Source organism: Schistocerca americana, chromosome 9, assembly GCF_021461395.2.
Source record: "Schistocerca americana isolate TAMUIC-IGC-003095 chromosome 9, iqSchAmer2.1, whole genome shotgun sequence".
NCBI classification, from domain to species: Eukaryota; Metazoa; Arthropoda; class Insecta; order Orthoptera; family Acrididae; genus Schistocerca; species Schistocerca americana.
Genome location: NC_060127.1, coordinates 27,174,889 through 27,195,443, shown reverse-complemented (window position 1 = coordinate 27,195,443; position 20,555 = coordinate 27,174,889). Strand labels below are relative to the sequence as shown.

The 20,555-nt window shown below is 40.4% G+C and overlaps 1 protein-coding gene across 7 annotated transcripts in view; it reads left to right on the top strand.

Annotated features, from left to right (window-relative positions):
• LOC124551330 (ankyrin repeat and SOCS box protein 3-like) overlaps positions 1 to 20,555 on the top strand; it is a 214,884-nt gene that overhangs the window by 182,856 nt on the left and 11,473 nt on the right. For 4 of the 7 annotated variants that reach the window (XM_047126348.1, XM_047126350.1, XM_047126347.1 and 1 more), the window contains 2 exons: positions 6,177 to 6,242; positions 14,141 to 14,355. In XM_047126348.1, coding sequence (XP_046982304.1) covers positions 6,177 to 6,242; positions 14,141 to 14,355 — 281 coding nt within the window. Of the gene's footprint in view, positions 1 to 6,176; positions 6,243 to 14,140; positions 14,356 to 14,756; positions 14,871 to 20,555 lie in introns of those variants that run through there. The other 3 variants (XR_006967816.1, XM_047126349.1, XM_047126352.1) reach the window with 3 other exon arrangements.

Below are 20,555 nucleotides of genomic sequence, written 5' to 3'. Positions count from 1 at the left end.
ATGGCCACTGATGTTTACAGCAATGCCCCACATATTGTGTACCATGCAACCACAATATTGGCTGCTAAAGGCAGCAGGGGGCAGGACTGGAGGCATCCATTGGTGACAACAGCATGAGGCTACAGAGCATATTTGAACTCATCAATCGACAATTAACTCACAATAGTGCTATAGTACTAGTGGTTTTGATTCAAAGCAGAGCAATGGCAAGGATAAACAAAGCAAATATTGCATTATATGTACAGCAACAGTTGCCAAAGTTGACATTTTGTCAGAAAGGAACCCAAGAAATTTTGCAGAGTGAGAAAGAAGTGGCAAATGAAATACGAGGCTTGTCTAAAAAGTATCCAACCTTTAGCCAGAAAAAATATTTTGAATACTTGATGGGGTTGGGGCCCTAATCCCCTTCAAAGTAGGCCCCTTGTGCTTGCACACACTTAGCTCACTGATCCTTCCACTGTCAGAAACTCCTCTGGATGTCTTTGTTTGAAATGGTGTTCAGCTCCATCATTATGTTCCGCATTATCTCTTCTCTATTCTCAAAACAGGATCCTTTCAGTGGCGTCTTCAATTTTGGAAATAACCAGAAGTCTCAAGGAGCCATGTCTGGAGAGTAGGGAGGTTGGCGAATGGTTGTAATTCCATGTATGGCCAAGAAGTCTTGGTTCGAGTAGAATGAATGTGCGGGGGTGTTGTCATTATGCAGTTGCCAGTTTTTTGCCGCCCACATGTCTGGTCTTTTGCACCAAACTGCATCACAAAGTCACTGGAGAACATCTTGATAGTACTCCTTTGTCACTGTTTGTCCTTCTGGTGCATATTCATGATGCACAATTCCACGGACATTAAAGAAGACAGTCAGCATCACCTTGATTTTGCTTTACACCTGCCACACTTTCTTTGACCTTGGAGACTCGGGATGCTTCCATTACGATGACTGTCTTCATGTTTCTGGGTCGTACCCGTACACCCATGACTCATCTCCAGTTATCACGGGGTTCAGAAATCCAGGATCAGTGTTGGTGATGTCCAGAAGGTCCTGTCTGTGCAACGTCAAAATGGAGGTCTTTTTGTTCCGGCAACAACAACCTGGGCAAGAATTTTGCAGCCACTGGGTGCATGTTCAAATCATCATGCAAAATTGCATGTGCAGAATCTTTACTCACTCCAACCTCTTGGGCAATCTCCCGCACAGTCAAACGATGATCTGCCATCAACAATTTTTGCACCCCCTCAACAACAGCTGCACTCTGAGCAGTTTGGGGCCTGCCAGAACTCTGATCTCTTTCTGTTGATGTGCGGGCATTTTTGAATCGGTTGAACCACTTCTCAATTTGTATTACACCCATAGCATCTTCTCCAAACCCCTGCTGATTCTTGTAAATTGTTTCACTTTGAGAATCACCAAGCTTTTGACAAAATTTGATGCAGTATCTTTGCTCAACACGTTCAGTCATCTTGAGAGAATTGGTAATCCGATGAACACGTTGTGTAGCACCTCACTCAGCGACTGACAGGCAGCGACTGCCGTGCTGGAAGGTGGGGACAGAAGTCACACAAGCGCATAAAGGTCTCTTCCTTTACTGTGTACAGTGGTGCCACGCTATCATCTCTATTTTATTTGGGAAAATCAAAGGTCAGATACTTTGTAGACAGACCTCATATTAGCATTCCTGCAAGACGAGTTAGTGGAATGTGTGGTGTCATATACATTTGACTGTGCAGAAAATTTACATGAGGGGTACAATGACAGTGACATGTGCGTAACAAGTGAAAGTTATATTGTAATAGGTGTCAAGCCATGTATTTCATCATCCTTGTTAGACAGGGAACCATGAATAGCATATCCAGTGAAATGTAGTAAAGGAAATCATAATCCAAAGAGTGAGTTCTAAACATAATTACATACATGGAACATAATTTGCAACATAGTAAAAAACAAAGTGTGAACAGGTTTTGAATTAGTCTACAGCAATATGGCTGCGTAGTGCATAAGAAAAACTACAGATGTTGAAGGGAGGAAAGGCACACTTGTTACAAAAACTGGTGTTTGCACTTTTCAAGGATACTTGGTACAATTTACAAGATGTGCATGACAGTGATATACTGTGTTGTCAAATTGCACACGACATAGATTACAATGATTTCAAGGGAAGCAGTGGATGGTTGCATAATTTCAAACAATTCTACAGAACTGGAAGACTTAAGATAACAACATTTTAAATAGAGTGTCAACTTTACAATGTACAGCAAGCTGTGGAATTGGCCTGATAATTTGTAGATGAAATAAACAAACTTTTGAAGGGGAAATGCACATGAAAGGAACCCTGGAACTTAGAAGTACCAAGAGAGCTGCATTAAGATCAACTAACATCAATGCCTTAATGCATTTTTATGCAGTTATGCTGACTGTTAATATGAGTGACAGTTTTGATGATGGAAAGTTATGTATTGTGCTGTGAGAAATTGGAGAGGCTCTGCTCCCTATGATTCCATCTCGTGCATGTGGTCTTGCGAGGACATTAGGGAATATGTACCTCACAGCAAGCAAGAGTGGGAAAATGGGCAAAAGAAAAATGAAAACTATACTCCTTTATAGCAAGATATCCCTCCTGAAAAGTTCATACCACCATTGGACAAATTCAGCATCTTGATGTCTGTTTTTTCCATGCCTATGCAAGATATTATTACTCCACCTGCATCTACAACTTAAAGGATAGCCAATTTCATGATAAACTCAACAACAGACTGTTTTGCATTTGGTTGCATGCCATCACATTCCATTAGTTCTCATCACCCTGTTACACCAATATGATTCTATATGCGTTCTTTAAGAAATGATACATAGCTCAACGTTGTGCACAGTTTGTAATTTCCAAGGAGTTCATGTCAATCTTGAGGGTGCAAACATCATTGACCACTGTGGTGTGCCATTTTTTATTTGTCATTCATGATGCAAGTTAATGGTTTGTTTGAAATATTTCTTGAATCTCAACAATGTCCATTTTGTGAAGTTTAATACATACATCCCATCAAAGGTAGATCTCTCCATTTTCCAAACACTCATTTTCTGTTGCCCTCTTGATGCACATGGTGAGTCATTAGCAGCTAATATTTTTCCTGTCATAATTGTCAACACAACACTTGCAAACGAACTTTACTAAAGATTGACTTTGCAATAGATGCAAATGCAAGGAAGATGACTGTATTTCAAGAAATCATTTGGCAGAACACAGCAGTGTGGACAAAATCTCAGTTTTCACTGTATTAAATGATGTTGTTGCCCTACAGAAGTTTGCTTACCATGTAAAGAGGTGCAGTGGTTAGCACACTGGACTTGCATTCGGGAGGATGATGGTTCAAACCTACATCTGGCCACCCTGATTTAGGTTTCTGATGATTTCCCTAAATCATTTCAAGCAAATGCTGGGATGATTCCTTTGAAAGGGCATGGACGACTTCCTTCCCCATCCTTCCCTAATCCAATGGGACCGATGGCCTTGCTGTTTGGTCCCCTCCCCAAGAGCAAGCAACCAACCAGCTCAACAGACTGAAAGATCTGGCATTACTGAAAATCAAACAAGCCCTAAAGAAAGAGAAACAAACCAAATAAGGATTCTGATTAATAAATTGAACATTGTATAAGAGGAAATGCTTGCATGTCATCATCTTCATCATCATCATTTGTGGGCACCTGTCCTATAATATTTCCATGATACTCCAGCTCTGATCATCTGGTATTCACGAAGACTCTAGAAAAAATCAGACACACATATCAATGGCCAGATTCCTACCAATCTGTTAGGTAGTACGTGAATCGCTTAAGGAATGCCAGCAATGGAAACATGTACTACAATTATCTCTTGGGCATCTGGTACCAGTTCCACCTGCAGCAGTGCCATTCCACGAAATTGGAATCAATCTCTTGAGAAGGCTCCTGAAATCAACAAATGGGAATCAATGGACAATAGTCGACAGTGACTACCTAATGCACTACTCTATTACCAAAGCTACGCTGACTGTCAAAGGTCTGGAAATTGCAAGGTAGCTTGTGAAAGACATGTTTTTGAAGCATGGAGCATTGCAAATGATGATCTCTGATCATGGAAAAGTGTTCCAGTCAAGACTAGTATCATAGGTAATTTCGCATAGTGATATCACCCACAGGATGTAACTGTGTACCACTCACTGAAGAATGGCCTCAGAGAAAGCTTTAATTCTTTGAGTCACAGTATTGCTCTTGGAGTACCCAACACCGATGTCTCACAACTTGCATGCAGAACCAGCATTTGTGCATTCCTGAGCCACTGATGTCTAAGGTGACCGGAACATGTCAGGCACATGGATTTCAGAGAGACCTGACCGAGGCCAGTATTATTCCGAGCAACTGTGAAAATACTGCCAATGACTATGTTAGGTGGCGACTAGCTGTGCGAAATGAGGTCAGGCTTGCAGAGGATGAATCCACACAAGAACAGATCAGGAAGAGGACAAGATGGAAAGGTAGTGTGGCTTCTGTTCAAAGTCCCTCTCGTTTCATGTGCCATAACTGCAGTAGGGACTGCCACTCTCGAGTGGGACTTTTCAACCACAGCAGACATAGAAGACTCTGAATCAGGTATACTACATCATCATTCTTCAAGGATGGACAGATGTCGAGTAGGGATACAAAAATAACAAACCTTACAAATACAACAAGTACTGAAAAAGAAATAATTGCTAGTGGGAGGTGGCAGGGGGGGGGGGGGGGGGGGGTTTGAACTGGTGACCTACAGTGCACTTGTCCACACTGCAAGCTGCTACACCACATTGTGTGCAGTACAACTTGTGGCAGTATGTCCAAATGAAGTTATACTGAAAATGAACATCACACATGTCTGTTCTCTTAAAATTGCATGACACACTTGTTTAAAAGACATTTTCTTGTAAAGTAAACACACCAAGCTGTTGAGAGTTTTTGTTTTATTACTCTCCACAGGTAAGCATCAGGTTTGCAACAAGATGCAGAGTAATAAAACAAAAACTGTTGCCAGCTTAGCATGATTAGCTTACAAGAAAGTGATGCAGGTCTCTGATTTCCAAAAAAACATTTGACACGAAGCCCCACCACAGATTATTGTTAATGAAGGTACGAACATATGAAATAGGTTCCCAGGTATGTGAGTGGCTTAAAGACTTCTTAAGTAATAGCACCCAGTACATTCTCGTCAACAGTGAGTGTTAAACAGAGAGAAAGGTATCATTAGTAGTGCTACAGGAAATTTTGAAAGGACCATTGTTTTCTTCTGTGTACATAAATGATCTGACAGATAGTGTGGGCAGCAATCGGCAGTTGTTTGCTGATGATGCTGTGATATATGGAAAGGTGTCATCATTGAGAGACAGTAGGTGGATACAAGATGACTCCAAGTTGTTAGTTGGTGTGATGAATGGCAGCTAGCTCTAAATGTAGACAAACGTAAGTTAATGCAGATGAGTAGGAAAAACATCCCATTAATGTCCAAATACAATTTTAGAAATGGCCTGCTTGACACAGTCATGTCATTTAAATATCTGACCTTAATGCTGCAAAGCAATATTAAATGAAATGAGCACGTGAGTATTGTGGCAGGGAAAGTGAAAGATCAGCTTTGGTCTATCGGGAAAATTTAGGAAAAAAGTAGTTCATTTGTAAAAGAGACTGCATCCTTCAGTACTGCTCAAGTGTTTGGAATCCACACTCCATCCTATTAATGGAAGACATTGAAGCAGTTCAGTAGCAGGCCACTAAATGTTCAAGCAACATACAGGTATTACAGGGATGCTTCAGGAACTCAAATAGAAATCCCTGGAGGGAAGGTGATATTCCTTCCGAGAAACATTATGGAGAAAATTTATAGAACTGGCATCTGAAGCTGACTGCAGAACTATTCTATTACCACCAACATACACTTTGCTTAAGGGCCGTGAAGATAAGATATGAGAAATTAGGGCTCATATGGAGGAATGTAACAGTCAGGAAAGAAAGGCAATGTCTAGTAGGGCTTCAGGATACCCTCCACCATGTGCTGTATGGTGGGTTGTGGAGTATGTGTGTTGATGTAAATGTAGACTGTCAGTTGTCATCTTGTTTCTGCCAGCAATGTAATGAGATTATCTACAGTCAGATTTAACACTGATGTCAATTTTCTTCACAGGTACCCCCTATCATTCCTGCCAGCAGCCTGGTATTATGCATTGCGTCTTCACCCAGGTGAGAACTGGTGAGTATACTTGCTCATGTATTTCCAGCTCCTAGCTGTAATGTATCACACATATTTGTTGATTTGCAAAACTGAATTTGCTATTTGCAGGAGGGGTTGGGAGGAGGGAAGAAAACAAAGAAAATCTTCTTATTTAGCTATAGAGAGCCTTGTGGGCCATCATTCTTACAAAACTCGAAATTGTGTTAGCCTCTGTTTACAAGAAAAGATATAACACTATACATTAGTATTCTATCAGTGTTCTTGTAGGATGGTGAATAAGAAGAAAGATCATTAACTTTATTTCAGTGGAAACACTAACCTTTCCAACCACACAAAAGTGCAAAATAACATTTTCATCCATGCCACATTGGTTGATCAGTACTCACTGTAATGAATCACTAATAGGCTTTAAATTATTTGGTACAGATTTTTAACACTGATAAACATAGAAGCCATAGGAAGATGATTTGCATGTGCAGAAAATATTGTCAGCTTGTATGCAATTGGGGAGATAGTAAAATTTGTGGGGATTGTGACCAGCCGGAAGTTTATTAAACTAATTTTTACATGTATGGCTATAACATGTAATGGAGGTTACTGGTTTTTCCACAGCTGCTTGTTACATTTTTGTTATTCCTCGGTCTGTCAACTTTTTAAATGTGATGGTGGTATTTCTCCATAGCTCCCTTTGAACAATTTGAGCAACTGGTCTCACATTTGGGAAGAACCTGTTTGAAGTCTCCATTCAAGATTGTTCCCTGTATGGGAATGTGGCCAATTCCTTTCCCTAGCCCTCTTCATTGGCATTATCTCTAATGACCTGCTCTCTAAAAACCAAATTTCCTCCCTTTTAAATATCCATCCGATTATCTCTTGTTTTTCTTTGCCTTTATTCATACATAGTAAATATGCATTTCTTTTCTGATGTAATCTTTTATGTTTTCCCATTCTTAAACATACAAGCATAATGCAGGTGGTGGCAGCAGTGGTGTAAATGCCATAGTGAAGAATGTGACCAGACAGAGTCTTGCCATTTTTATTTATTTATTTATTCACTGAGGAAGCAATGTTCAAACTTGCAAGGATTGGCCTAGCAAGTCAAGGCTTACATCGTGTCAACACACCACCTGCTTCAAAAACATTGTCTTTTTTTGTAAGACTTCAGCTCATGTCTATAGGTAGGAGGTTCATTATTGCCATCTTCTGGGTAAGTCACTTGAATAGCACTGTCAGGCAATACCACTAATAATAGTAGAAGCACTGCAGTGCTGCATACCATTGATACTATACTCGGCCTCTTTGGGAGACAGGATCATAGTATCAATACCTCCTGTGAAATGCGAGCCTTTGAATGTCACAGACAGCAGTCACATCATGTCTTCCTGTCTCAGCATCACCTTGTCAAGGAGTATACAGGAGGCGGCCAGTCAGCCTCAAATAGCCACATCATGTTCCAGTAAATGACACCCATCCCCATTTCCCAGCATCTGCAATTGATGCCAGTGACAGAGCTGTATGAAATTTTGTTATTCACTGCACCATTTCTTTTTGTACTACACTATGTTTCCGCAGAACAGTTACTTGTGTTTGTACATTGTTGTATTCAGCATATTTATGCCTTTTAACTAATCAAGTCAAAATCTTTTTTATGTGATCTGTCCTTTGTATTTGCATTTCCTAGATGGTGTCTAGCTTGTCTTGGAGTTTCGGTAGATTTCCTAAAAGATTGCCATGCACTCTGAAACCAAGTTCATTAGTTTCATGAGACTACAGCAGTTGGGGATATAATTACTGTGTCCGAGCATTACCTTCAGTGAGGTCAACCAATTCTGTAGAGGGATACAGGTTTTTTTCTTTGGCATGACTGTGTGGAATGTGAACAGTATTTGGAAAAGGATAGATTGCTATTGACTATAACTATTTTTATATACGAGGGTTGGAACTTAAATAGTGGCAACTACACTCCTGGAAATGGAAAAAAGAACACATTGACACCGGTGTGTCAGACCCACCATACTTGCTCCGGACACTGCGAGAGGGCTGTACAAGCAATGATCACACGCACGGCACAGCGGACACACCAGGAACCGCGGTGTTGGCCATCGAATGGCGCTAGCTGCGCAGCATTTGTGCACCGCCGCCGTCAGTGTCAGCCAGTTTGCCGTGGCATACGGAGCTCCATCGCAGTCTTTAACACTGGTAGCATGCCGCGACAGCGTGGACGTGAACCATATGTGCAGTTGACGGACTTTGAGTGAGGGCGTATAGTGGGCATGCAGGGGGCCGGGTGGACGTACCGCCGAATTGCTCAACACGTGGGGCGTGAGGCCTCCACAGTACATCGATGTCGTCACCAGCGGTCGGCGGAAGGTGCACGTGCCCGTCGACCTGGGACCGGACCGCAGCAACGCACGGATGCACGCCAAGACCGTAGGATCCTACGCAGTGCCGTAGGGGACCGCACCGCCACTTCCCAGCAAATTAGGGACACTGTTGCTCCTGGGGTATCGGCGAGCACCATTCGCAACCGTCTCCATGAAGCTGGGCTACGGTCCCGCACACCGCTAGGCCGTCTTCCGCTCACGCCCCAACATCGTGCAGCCCGCCTCCAGTGGTGTCGCGACAGGCGTGAATGGAGGGACGAATGGAGACGTGTCGTCTTCAGCGATGAGAGTCGCTTCTGCCTTGGTGCCAATGATGGTCGTATGCGTGTTTGGCGCCGTGCAGGTGAGCGCCACAATCAGGACTGCATACGACCGAGGCACACAGGGCCAACACCCGGCATCATGGTGTGGGGAGCGATCTCCTACACTGGCCGTACACCACTGGTGATCGTCGAGGGGACACTGAATAGTGCACGGTACATCCAAACCGTCATCGAACCCATCGTTCTACCATTCCTAGACCGGCAAGGGAACTTGCTGTTCCAACAGGACAATGCACGTCCGCATGTATCCCGTGCCACCCAACGTGCTCTAGAAGGTGTAAGTCAACTACCCTGGCCAGAAAGATCTCCGGATCTGTCCCCCATTGAGCATGTTTGGGACTGGATGAAGCGTCGTCTCACGCGGTCTGCACGTCCAGCACGAACGCTGGTCCAACTGAGGCGCCAGGTGGAAATGGCATGGCAATCCGTTCCACAGGACTACATCCAGCATCTCTACGATCGTCTCCATGGGAGAATAGCAGCCTGCATTGCTGCGAAAGGTGGATATACACTGTACTAGTGCCGACATTGTGCATGCTCTGTTGCCTGTGTCTATGTGCCTGTGGTTCTGTCAGTGTGATCATGTGATGTATCTGACCCCAGGAATGTGTCAATAAAGTTTCCCCTTCCTGGGACAATGAATTCACGGTGTTCTTATTTAAATTTCCAGGAGTGTATTTATTCACAACTGATACAAAAGTGTTATATGTTTGCACCTGTTACTGTCCTTCAAAGTAGTCATCACCGTTGGGTAGAACCCATTGCCAGTTATGTGGAAGGCGTAGTATACCGTTAGCAGAGCCCGTTCTGTTGGTGGTGCGAATTGAGCGGCCTACTGCCTGTCAAATGTCTGGAACAGTTCTGAAGCAAATGCCAAGAAGTGGTTCCTTCATCTTCGGAATCAAATAAAAGTCACAATGACTTAAGAGCAGGGAGTAAGGTGGATGGTACAGTACTTCCAAGTCCCATTGACTGCTGTATGCGCCTGCACATTGTCATGCATAATGGTGGGTGGGTTACGCAAAAAGTGTCGCTGCTTCGTTCGCAAAGCTAGTTGCAGGTGATACTCCAAAAATGAACAGTAATACTGTGCATTCATGGTCTGCCATGGAGGGACATAATGCATTAGGATAACACCATCACAGTCATACATGAGAATCACCATTACCTTAGACTGCTCCATTCGCACCATCAACAGAACAGGCTCTGCAAATGGTATAGTATGCCTTCCACATCACTGGCAATGGGTTCTACACAATGTTGGTGACTACTTTGAAGGACAGTAACAGGTGCAAACATGTAACTCTTTTGTATTGGTTGTGAATAAATACTTACCACTATTTAAGTTCCAACCCTCTTATATTAATTTCTAATTTTAGTGTTATTGCAAACTGATCTTTACAGTGTGCCTAATATTATTGATATTCCAAAGTGGGGTTTTCCACTGTGAGAAATGTGAATATTAAAGAAATGGAGAGCTGTTGTGGATAGCTGTTATGGATATGTTTCTGTCTGCATCTGCCAATGCAAAATATGTGCCACAAGCTCTCTGTACTATGTGAACTGATGGTGCAGACATAGTAATGTTATTTTGAGTGGTGTTAGTAATTATAAACTGTCTTTTCCTCAGAGAAATCAGCTCTCTGTATGTGGTAAAATCCCCCCAGGAACCATCGACCTCAGCTGGTGGTGTGGTGTGACTTGTGTGCTTCAACAATACAGATAGTCATACTGCAGGTGCAACCACAGTGGAGGGGTATCTGTGTAGGGGTCAAACAACCGTTTTGTTCCTGAATAAGGGCAGCAGCCTTTTCACTAGTTGCCGGGGCAATAGGCTGGACGATTGACTTATGTGGCCTTATAACATTAGCCAGTGTGGTCTTGATATACTGGCACTGCTAACAGCTAAAAGCAAGTGAAAATTGCAGCTGTTATTTTTTTCCCAAAGGGCATGTAGCTCTCCTGTATGTGTTGATGATAGTGGCATCCTCTTTGGTAAAATATTCCAGAGATAAATTATTCCCCCATTAGAATCTCTGGACACGCCTACTGAGGAGGGTATAGTCAGGCATGCCACAAGTCAGTGCATTGAGTGTTGGATCCCTTAATTGGGTAGGTAGGTTTCACAATTTGAAAAGGAAAATGAATAATTGTCTGTTACTTATAGTAGGAATCAGTGAAGAGCAGTGGCAGAAAGAATAGGAGTACTGGTCGGGTGAGTGCAGGGTTATCAACATAAAATCAAATAGGGATAAAGCAGAGGTGGGCCTAATAATGACTAAGAAAATGGGAAAGTGGGTAACTTTCTATGAACAGCATAATTAATTCATTATCTAAACCAAGACAGACAGGAAGCCAACTCTCACAACAGTAATACAAGTTTACATACCAACTAGCTCCACAGATGATGAAAAGATTGAAAGAATATATGACAAGATAAAGGAAATTATTCAGTTAAGGGAGGTGAAAATTTAATTGTGAAGGGTGACTGAAATGTGGTGGCAGGAAAAGGAACAGAAGGGAAAACAGTTGGTAATATGGACTAGGGGAAAGGAAAGAAACAGGAAGCCACCTGGTAGAATTTGCACAAAGCATAATTTAATCATCGCTAAAACTTTGTTTAAGAATTGTGAAAGAATATTGTATCTGTAGAAGAGACATGGGGAGATTGGAAGGTTTAAGAGTGACTGTATAATGGTAAGACAGAGATTTCAAAACCAGATTTTAAACTGTATGACATTTTTGGGGGCAGATGTGGACTAAGGACATAATTTATCGGTTATGACCAGCATATTGAAACTAGAGAAATTGTGAAAATGTGGGAAATGAAAGAGATGGGGCCTGGATAAATTGAAGAAACCAGAGGTTGTTGAGGGTTTCAGAGGGAGCATTAGGCAATGTTGGACTGAAACAGGGGAAAAGAATACAATGAATGATGAACGGGTAGGTTTGAAAGATTAAATCAGGAAGGCAGCAGAAGATCACATAGGTAAAAAGCGAGGCCTAATTGAAATTCCTGAATGACACAGAAGATACTGAATTTAATTTACAAAAGGAGTACATATATAAATGCAGGAAATGAATCAGGAAAAAGAGAATACAGGACTTTCAAAAATGAGATGACAGATAAGGTAAAATAACAAAGAAAGAATGGCTATAAGACGAACACAGGGCTCTAAAAGTATATTTGTATGGAAAGTAGCCTTGTATGGAATTGAAACATGAATGATAAGCAGTTCAGGCAATAACAAAATAGAAGCTCTTGAAATGTAGTGCTGTAGAACAATGTTGACAAGTAGATGGGTAGATCAATTGACAAGTGAGGGGCAACTGAACTGAGATGGGGAAAAAGAAATTTATGGCTCATCATGGTAAAAAGAAAACATCTGTTCGTAGGACACGTCTGAAGGCATCAAAAATTGACAATTTGATGTTGGAAGGAAGTGTGTGTCAGTGATTGGAAAGGGGGGGGGGGGGGGGTAGGGGATGAGATTGTAGAGGGAGAGCAAGGCTTGAATATATTAAGCAGGTTCATCTAGAAGTAAGTTGCAGTAGCCATTTGGAGATGAAGAGGCCTGCACAGGATAAACCAACATGGAGAGTTGCTTCAAACCAGTCTTCAGACTGATAACCACAACAACAGCAACAGCAGTATAATTTTAGATTGAGAGTTAATAGCACTTCACTATCATGAAATTCTGTCTCCATTATGAGATAATCACTTCTCAAGCACAGTAGCAATATATCTGCTCATAAAATGCTTGATGCAAGTACTGTAGGAATAGTTCTATGTGATAATCGGAAATGACTGTACGCATTAGTTCCTTCCCTGGGCAGTAACAGCAGCACTGAGAGTGACTACTCCCATGAGGGATACTAGAGTGTATTGCAATAAACTGAGCTTCTACTTTGCATTGGAGGCTATATGCTTGATAGTTTTTGCTGAGAGATCCATTCACATTTTACTCCGCATGAACCTCTCAGATTTTCAGATGATTATTTGTAAATGCACACATCAAAAAAGTTATTAATCACCTTGGTTCCAAGAGTTCTGGAACATGTACAGAAAATTGGAATAGAGATCAACATAAACATCATTTCTGCTTTTTTTATTGCTCGTCAAAACCACATGTTGCATGTTGTACCACCATACAGTGAGGCTTTCAGAGGTGGTGGTCCAGATTGCTGTACACACCGGTACCTCTGATGCCCAGTAACACATCCTCTTGCATTGATACATGCCTGTATTCATTGTGGCATACCATCCACAAGTTCATCAAGGCACTGTTGGTCCAGATTGTCCCACTCCTCAATGACGATTTGGCATAGATCCCTCAGAGTGGTTGGTGGGTCATGTTGCCCATAAACAGCCCTTTTCAATCCATCCCATGCATGTTCGATAGGGTTCATGTCTGGAGTACATGCTGGCCACTCTATTCGAGTGCTGTCATTATCCTGAAGGAAGTCATTCACAAGATGTGCACGATGAAGGTGTGAATTGTCATCCATGAAGACGAATGCCTCACCAATATGCTGCCGATATGGTTGCACTATCGGTCGGAGGATGGCATTCACATATCGTACAGCCATTACGGCGCCTTCCATGACCACCAGCAGCGTGTGTCAGCCCCATATAATGCCACCCCTAAGCAGCAGGGAACCTCTACCTTGCTGCACTCGCTGGACGTTGTGTCTAAAGCGTTCAGCCTGACCGGCTTGCCTCCAAACACGTCTCCAATGATTGTCTGGTTGAAGCCATATGTGACACTCATTGGTGCAGAGAATGTGATGCCAATCCTGAGCGGTCCAGTGGGCATGTTATTGGGCCCATCTGTACCACACTGCATCATGTCATGGTTGCAAAGATGGACCTCGTCGTCGCTGTTGGGAGTGAAGCTGCGCATCATGTAGCCTGTTGTGCACCATTTGAGTCATAACATGACGTCATGTGGCTGCACAAAAAGCATCATTCAACATGGTGGCACTACTGTCAGGATTCCTCCAAGCCATAATCCATAGATAGAGACTGTCTCTGTGATACAATATCCACAGTCAACATCTATCTTCAGGAGTTCTGGGAACTGGCATGTTGCAAAACTTTTTTGATGTGTGTAGCACTAAGTCTTCTCACACAGATGAGTAGTTAAATTTGAATAGAGAATCATTGTATGATATTTTTCTTAGTGTTTCTATTTACTTTGTTATTCAGGTTGATCAGGTTGCTGATGTCTGTAAGCAAAAAATGTGACCCTGATACGCTACTCTCAGTAGTGTATGTTTATGCCTATTATAAGACAATGCTGGTTGATGAAGAACTATGTGCATGTAGGTCTACACTTCAGCATACATTGGATTTAGCTCTTGAACTAGGTCCCTCAGACTATTCCATGATGTTCAGCATTTGGGCGAAATTTAGGAAATCAGGTATGTACTTAAAAAACTATGGAAAACAATGAATAATTTAATTTGTTGCTGTTGTGAATGCATCATAGTTATTGGATAACATTTTAATCATTGCACACTAATGATGGCATATCATTAGTCCAGTCATATCTGTCAGCTACTTGCACTAAAATATATAGTTAAGCCAGGTCTGTTTTGAATTCTCTGGAATGCCAGGCATCGATGAATCAGTTTCCATAAAGTTTTTTGTGCATGTTTCAATACATATTTTCCAATTCTACTTCAGTCACATGCTGCAGAAAAATATTAATGAGCAATAGTTCACATAATAAGATTGTAGAACTTAAAGGTGTATGAAAGTGATCAGTGAATGGCATATTTAAAATATGGATAGAGAAAATTTACTCACCATTTATATGCAGATGGAAACAAAAAGGAAGACATAAAATTATTAACTTCCAGAACAAGGAGCTTCCTCTGACATAATGGGGGAAATGTTTGGAGAAGAGAGGAATGATGAGGCTTAAGAATACAGGGTAAGTCTCACAAACAGTCACTCTGAATTGTAGTCAAGGCTTACTAGACAGGATGAGGGAGAAAATTGATTGTGATTCTTCCTGTGCCTTTTTAAATGTCTTTCCTCCCAACTCTTTCCTCTCTTCAGATGGAAGGAAAGGGCTCTGGTTCCAAAAGTTAGCAGTGCTACATATTTTTAGCCTCACTTACATTCCCATTGGCCTACTCCACCCTATTTTCTGCTGCATCTTGACAATGCTGCTCCTTCCCTGCTTCAGTTAACAACTCAGACTTATCTAATGTTGAACCTTCCTGGAGATTAGAACTGTGTGTTGGACTGAGATTTGAACTAGAGACCTTTTCCTTTTGCAGGCAAGTGCTCTATTGACTGAGCTACCCGGGCACAACTCACAACCCATCCTCACAGCTTTACTTCCATCAGTACCTCATCACTTACTTTTCAGAATTCACAGAAGCACTCCTGCAAAACTTGCAAGGCTAGCACTCCTGGAAGAAAGGATATTGTGAAGACATCAATTTGCCATAGCCAGGGGGTGGCGGGTGTTTCCAGAATGAAATTTTTACAGTGGAGTATGAACTGATATGAAACTTCCAGTTATCTGAAATGTAACTTTTGTTTTATCTTTTTACTGTTCCTCAAACATTTTCCATTTAAACTTTGTATACTTCACATTTCACAAAATGTATGTGTGATTCAATAATTACAAAGGGTACAGATCTTTATTCTTGCTGGCAATTATATTTTCTGCTTAGCATGCATTTCCATGGGAGAGCCTCAATGATTTCCTTTCCAAGTTCCCTGCCACAGTGACTGTGATCAAAAGTCAAGCCACAAACTCTCACGAACTAAGCCATTTGATTATCCTACAGCAACATCCAGTTTGTCACACATTATAACACAAAACTATTTTTAGAAAATAGAAGAAAACTTAAAAGTACACAAGTTCCCAATACCTATGCACAGCAAAATTAGGACTAAAAATATTTCAGTTTCTTTCTTCAGTATTTCTTCTACTTCAGTTTCTTCATATCTGAGTTCCCTAACGTTTGAGGTGACAACATACAATCTTTCAAAATTCAATTTTTTAATAACTGCATTGTTTTATTCTTTCTCATGATTTTCCATGTGATTGTACTTTATGAAGAATCCAAGTAATGTGAAATCTCATTATGGGTTGCCAATCCATACCTAAATTTGTCAGGTATTAGTTAGTACCATATTCCACAGTTCATCTGCACAATATGTATGCATGACACAGAAAGGAGTGAGATATTCATCCATAAAAATCTTTGACAACTTATCCAGTGATGTGAAGAATCTAATCCATACGAGATCTGTTCAAAAAATTCCATAACTTTGTCCATAAAATTTTTCTGTGCTTACCTTTTAGTATTTTCTTTTATCTCCTCAATCATTGCAAATCATTGTCTTCTCAACGGAGTTTTCAAAATAAAAAACCATCCACAGGAGCCAGGTCTGGAAAGTATGGAGGATGAGGAAACACAGCTTATCATGCAACAGTCATGCACCAACAGGGGCGAGTGTGCAAGTGCATTATCGTGATGCAAGGGCCGTGGATTGGAGAGCCTTTCCTGATCCATTGTGAAGATTGAACCTTGGTCTCAACATCATAACCATAGACCCATGTCTCATCACCAGTTATGATTTTCTTAGGGAACATCTCATTCTCATTTGCATGATCCAAAATCTCTTCACAGGCTGTGAGGCAAAGGTCTGTCTGGTTTTGACCCATGAGCCTTGGGACAAACTTGACAGCAACACAAAGCTTTCCAAGGTGCAGCATCAGAATTTCATGACATGATCTAACTGAAATGATATATTCTCTTGTAATCTCTCGGTAATCTCTCAGACAGTCAGTCTTTGATTGACATGCACAATTTTATAGATGTTCCTAACATGAGTGTCATCAGTATACATTGAAGGGCATCCTGAATGAGGGTCATCTTTAACTTCCATCCTACAATTTTTAAACTATGTGAACCATTTGTAACACCGAGTACGTCTTAAGCACGTATCATCGTAGGCTTCCTTCATCCACTGGTGTGTCTCTGTAAATGTTTTCATGAGTTTCATGCACAATTTAATGCAAATGCTTTGCTCCTTTGGCTCTGCCATCTCGAAACTCATGAACTTTGCAATACAACGTTCTACTCAATACAGCACTGAACAATAACTAACAGATGTACAGTAATGAAACTTCCGGTAGTTACACATTAAACACAGGCATATGCAGGGACACCAGCCACATTTTGCTCCAACACACTATTGGCACAAAATTATGAATGTTCCAGAATATTTTGAATGTACCTCATATTATAAATGTGAAAGTAATTCTGTCAGTTAGCTTCCATGACTAAAATGTTGAACTGATTTTGGTGAAACATGGTATAGAATAGCCTGAACGTTGAGGAATAACGTAGGCTATTTTAGAAAAAAAGTTATTGTACTGAGGGAAAAACATTGTTATACAATTATTTTAATGTAATTTGATTGCATATGTGTATCTGTATTATAGTGTACACATATTTTGTAACTTGTTCTTTGACGTATGACATATGGCTTGGGCTTGTAGCTTCTTTGATTAACTGTTGTGTGTTATCCTAGAGGGTCTTGTTGGGCCTGAGTGATGGAGCTGTTCACTTACTGCTGTTACATGTTTCCAATGTTGTTTTTTGCTTGGTGAACCATTAAGTATCAATTTCTTGTATTTTCAAGTCACCAATGGCATATACATTTCTGGTTAAGTAGCATGTATGCCATGTGAGGTAGTCACAACAGATATTTTTGGAAGTACACTTGATTTTTTTTGACTAATAATTCTGATCAAAATGTAATTTCTGTTGATATTCACAGTTTTCACTTTGTTTCCATTTTTGTGCTAGCAGTGCAAAGATGATCCATGATTGAAACAGGTAGTGATTAAATATATTGTAAGACAGTGCATTTGTATCATGCATTTCTCCAAGTATGTCGATGGTGGGGAAGGGGAGGCAACTTTAGAAAGTGTGTAGTACAAGAGATTTACTGATTTGAAGAATATAATGCTAAAAATGAAGACCTAATTACTCTTTGAAGATATTATTTACTCTTTGTCTTTTGAACTTTATCGTATTTGTCAAAAATGTTCTACAAGGCAACACTTATACAATCCTCAGAGTGTTTAAACCATACTTCCGCACTGACATCAGTCGCAAGCCTGTCGAATTTTAGCAGCCAAGTGTCTTGTGTATCTTCTAGCTTCTGAAACTCTTGAAGACTTATGACGAAGGCTGTGAGGCTAGCCAATGTATTTGCATATACAAATAGTGATTATTTATTTTCTTTTCTTGTCAGTTTAACACTATCAGATAATTATAGAAAACCCACATTTTCTCTTAGTGCTGCTACCATCAGTCATCATAACAAAATTACTGATATGCATGCCGTGGTGGTCCAGTTGACATGTCACTGTCAGTATTCATGCCTTGACACAGAACTCTGCCGCATTATGTGTAGTTGTATTTCATTATGGCAAGTTACATGGGGATTGTAATCCCTCCCAGCATCCACCAGTATGTCCTCTTTACAGGAGTTACCCATCAACAGACTGGAGCAGAGTGTGGCAAAATATTCTGTAAAAACTCTTACCATCACATGTAAGACCCACTTGGTTGGATATCTTCTCTGCAGAAAATATCAGTTATAAGATAACTCATGCATAGATTCATTTGTTGTGATCAAAATGTAATGTGGTCATGGAAAAGGAAGAAATTGGCTTTAATTGTCAGTTCAAGCCCTACGACCTTGGACTTGAACACCATTTTCCAACTGTGCTGACACACATTCCCAGGGACAAAACACTGGTTGTATGCTTAGTACATGGAAATATTCATAAATCAGAAAGGAAAGGCACACACAGTGCAAGTGTCACACAAAATTATAAACAGCACAAAGTTGTTAAAACAGGCAAATACATTTATGATTCATTTTAAAAGAAACTGATGAGAAAAGACAGCAGCTTCCACCTATGTAACACCTGGTACCCTTGAGCTCAAAGCATGATATGTTTCTGTGGAGATACATTTGTATCACAGCACCTGGAGAGCTTAGATCACAACACACAGGCGTACTTCCTCTTTGTCAGTGGCGTACTGATCCCCACAGTGGCAGCACTCAGACTGAGGTAGGGATGGAAAAAACTGAGCTGTTGAAATCAATACAGTTCAGAATAACTGGCATTTTTTGGTATTTCTTTGGTCTCATTTATAACAAGTGCTTTTTTTCAAAATAATAACTCGGTAAAAAACTGAAATATCAATTAGCCATAGCACAAGTGTTAAATTTATTTGTTTTTAAATAAAAATTTTTGTAAATATGATTAATTGTCATTTGTAAAATTTGAATTGCTTTGAAATATTGCACTTTTATACAAATTGGAAAAAGAGGTAAGTGCTATTTTAAGAACAATGCTGACAGAAAGATGAAACAAACACTTGGCATACGAATTAGTAGCATTGCTGAGACAACGACATACTTTTTACCAAGTGATGTGGCGTATAAAATGGTATGCATGTGAATGCAGTGTGCATGATCCATATAGTAGTTTCTCACTTTTGTCACTGGATATCTTTGTATTTCAAAATTCTACCAACACTAGTCTGAAAATGTTTTATTAAGTGACATAGTAATGAAGTACAATGCTTTATTTGCTTTAATGGATTAAACATTTGTTTGCGATTTCTGTGAAATAATAAAAGAGGAAGGAAATTATGGTAACAGTAATAAACTGAAAACTTAACAATTCACTTGTAGTTTACAATAAAAATACAAAGTAGCTGATCTGCTGCCAGTGTCTACATAATATTTGTTTATTTAATTTAATATTTTGAATCTATATATCTTGAAACTGAGTGAGTCAAAATGTTTCCATCTTTGTTCAATTTATATATGTATATTACAGGAAATAACACTATTGTTGTGGTCTCAGTCCGAGGACGGTTTGATGCAGCTGTCCATGACACTTCATCCTGTGTGATCCTCTTCATATTCGAATAACTACTGCAACATACATATTTCTGAATCTGCTTGCTGTATTCATCTGTTGATTTCCCTCTATGATTTTTACCTTGAACACTTCCCTCCAATACTAAATTGATGATCCCTTGATGTCTCAGAACATGTCCGATCAACCAGTCCCTTCTCGTGGTCAAGTTGTGCCACAAATTTCTTGTCTCCCTGATTCTATTCAGTACTTCCTCATTTGTTACGTGATCTACCCACCTAATCTTCAGCATTCTTTTGTAGTATCACATTTCAAAAGCACTACTCCTGTCTTCTCTAAAATGTTTATCATTCATATTTCACTTCTATACATGGCTATACCCCATATAAATTCTTTCAGAAAAGACTTCCATACATTTAAATCTATACTTGATGTTACCAAATATCTCTTCTTCAGAAGCGCTTTTCTTGCCATTGCCAGTCTACATTTTATATCCTCTCTACTTCAGCCATCAGCAGTTATTTTGCTGCCGAAATAGTAGAAATTATCTACTACTTTAAATGTCTCATTTCCTAGTCTAATTCCCTCAGCATCACCTGATTTACTTCAACTACATTCCATTATTCTTGTTTTGCTTTTGTTGATGTTCATCTTATACCCACCTCAATTCACTGTCCATTC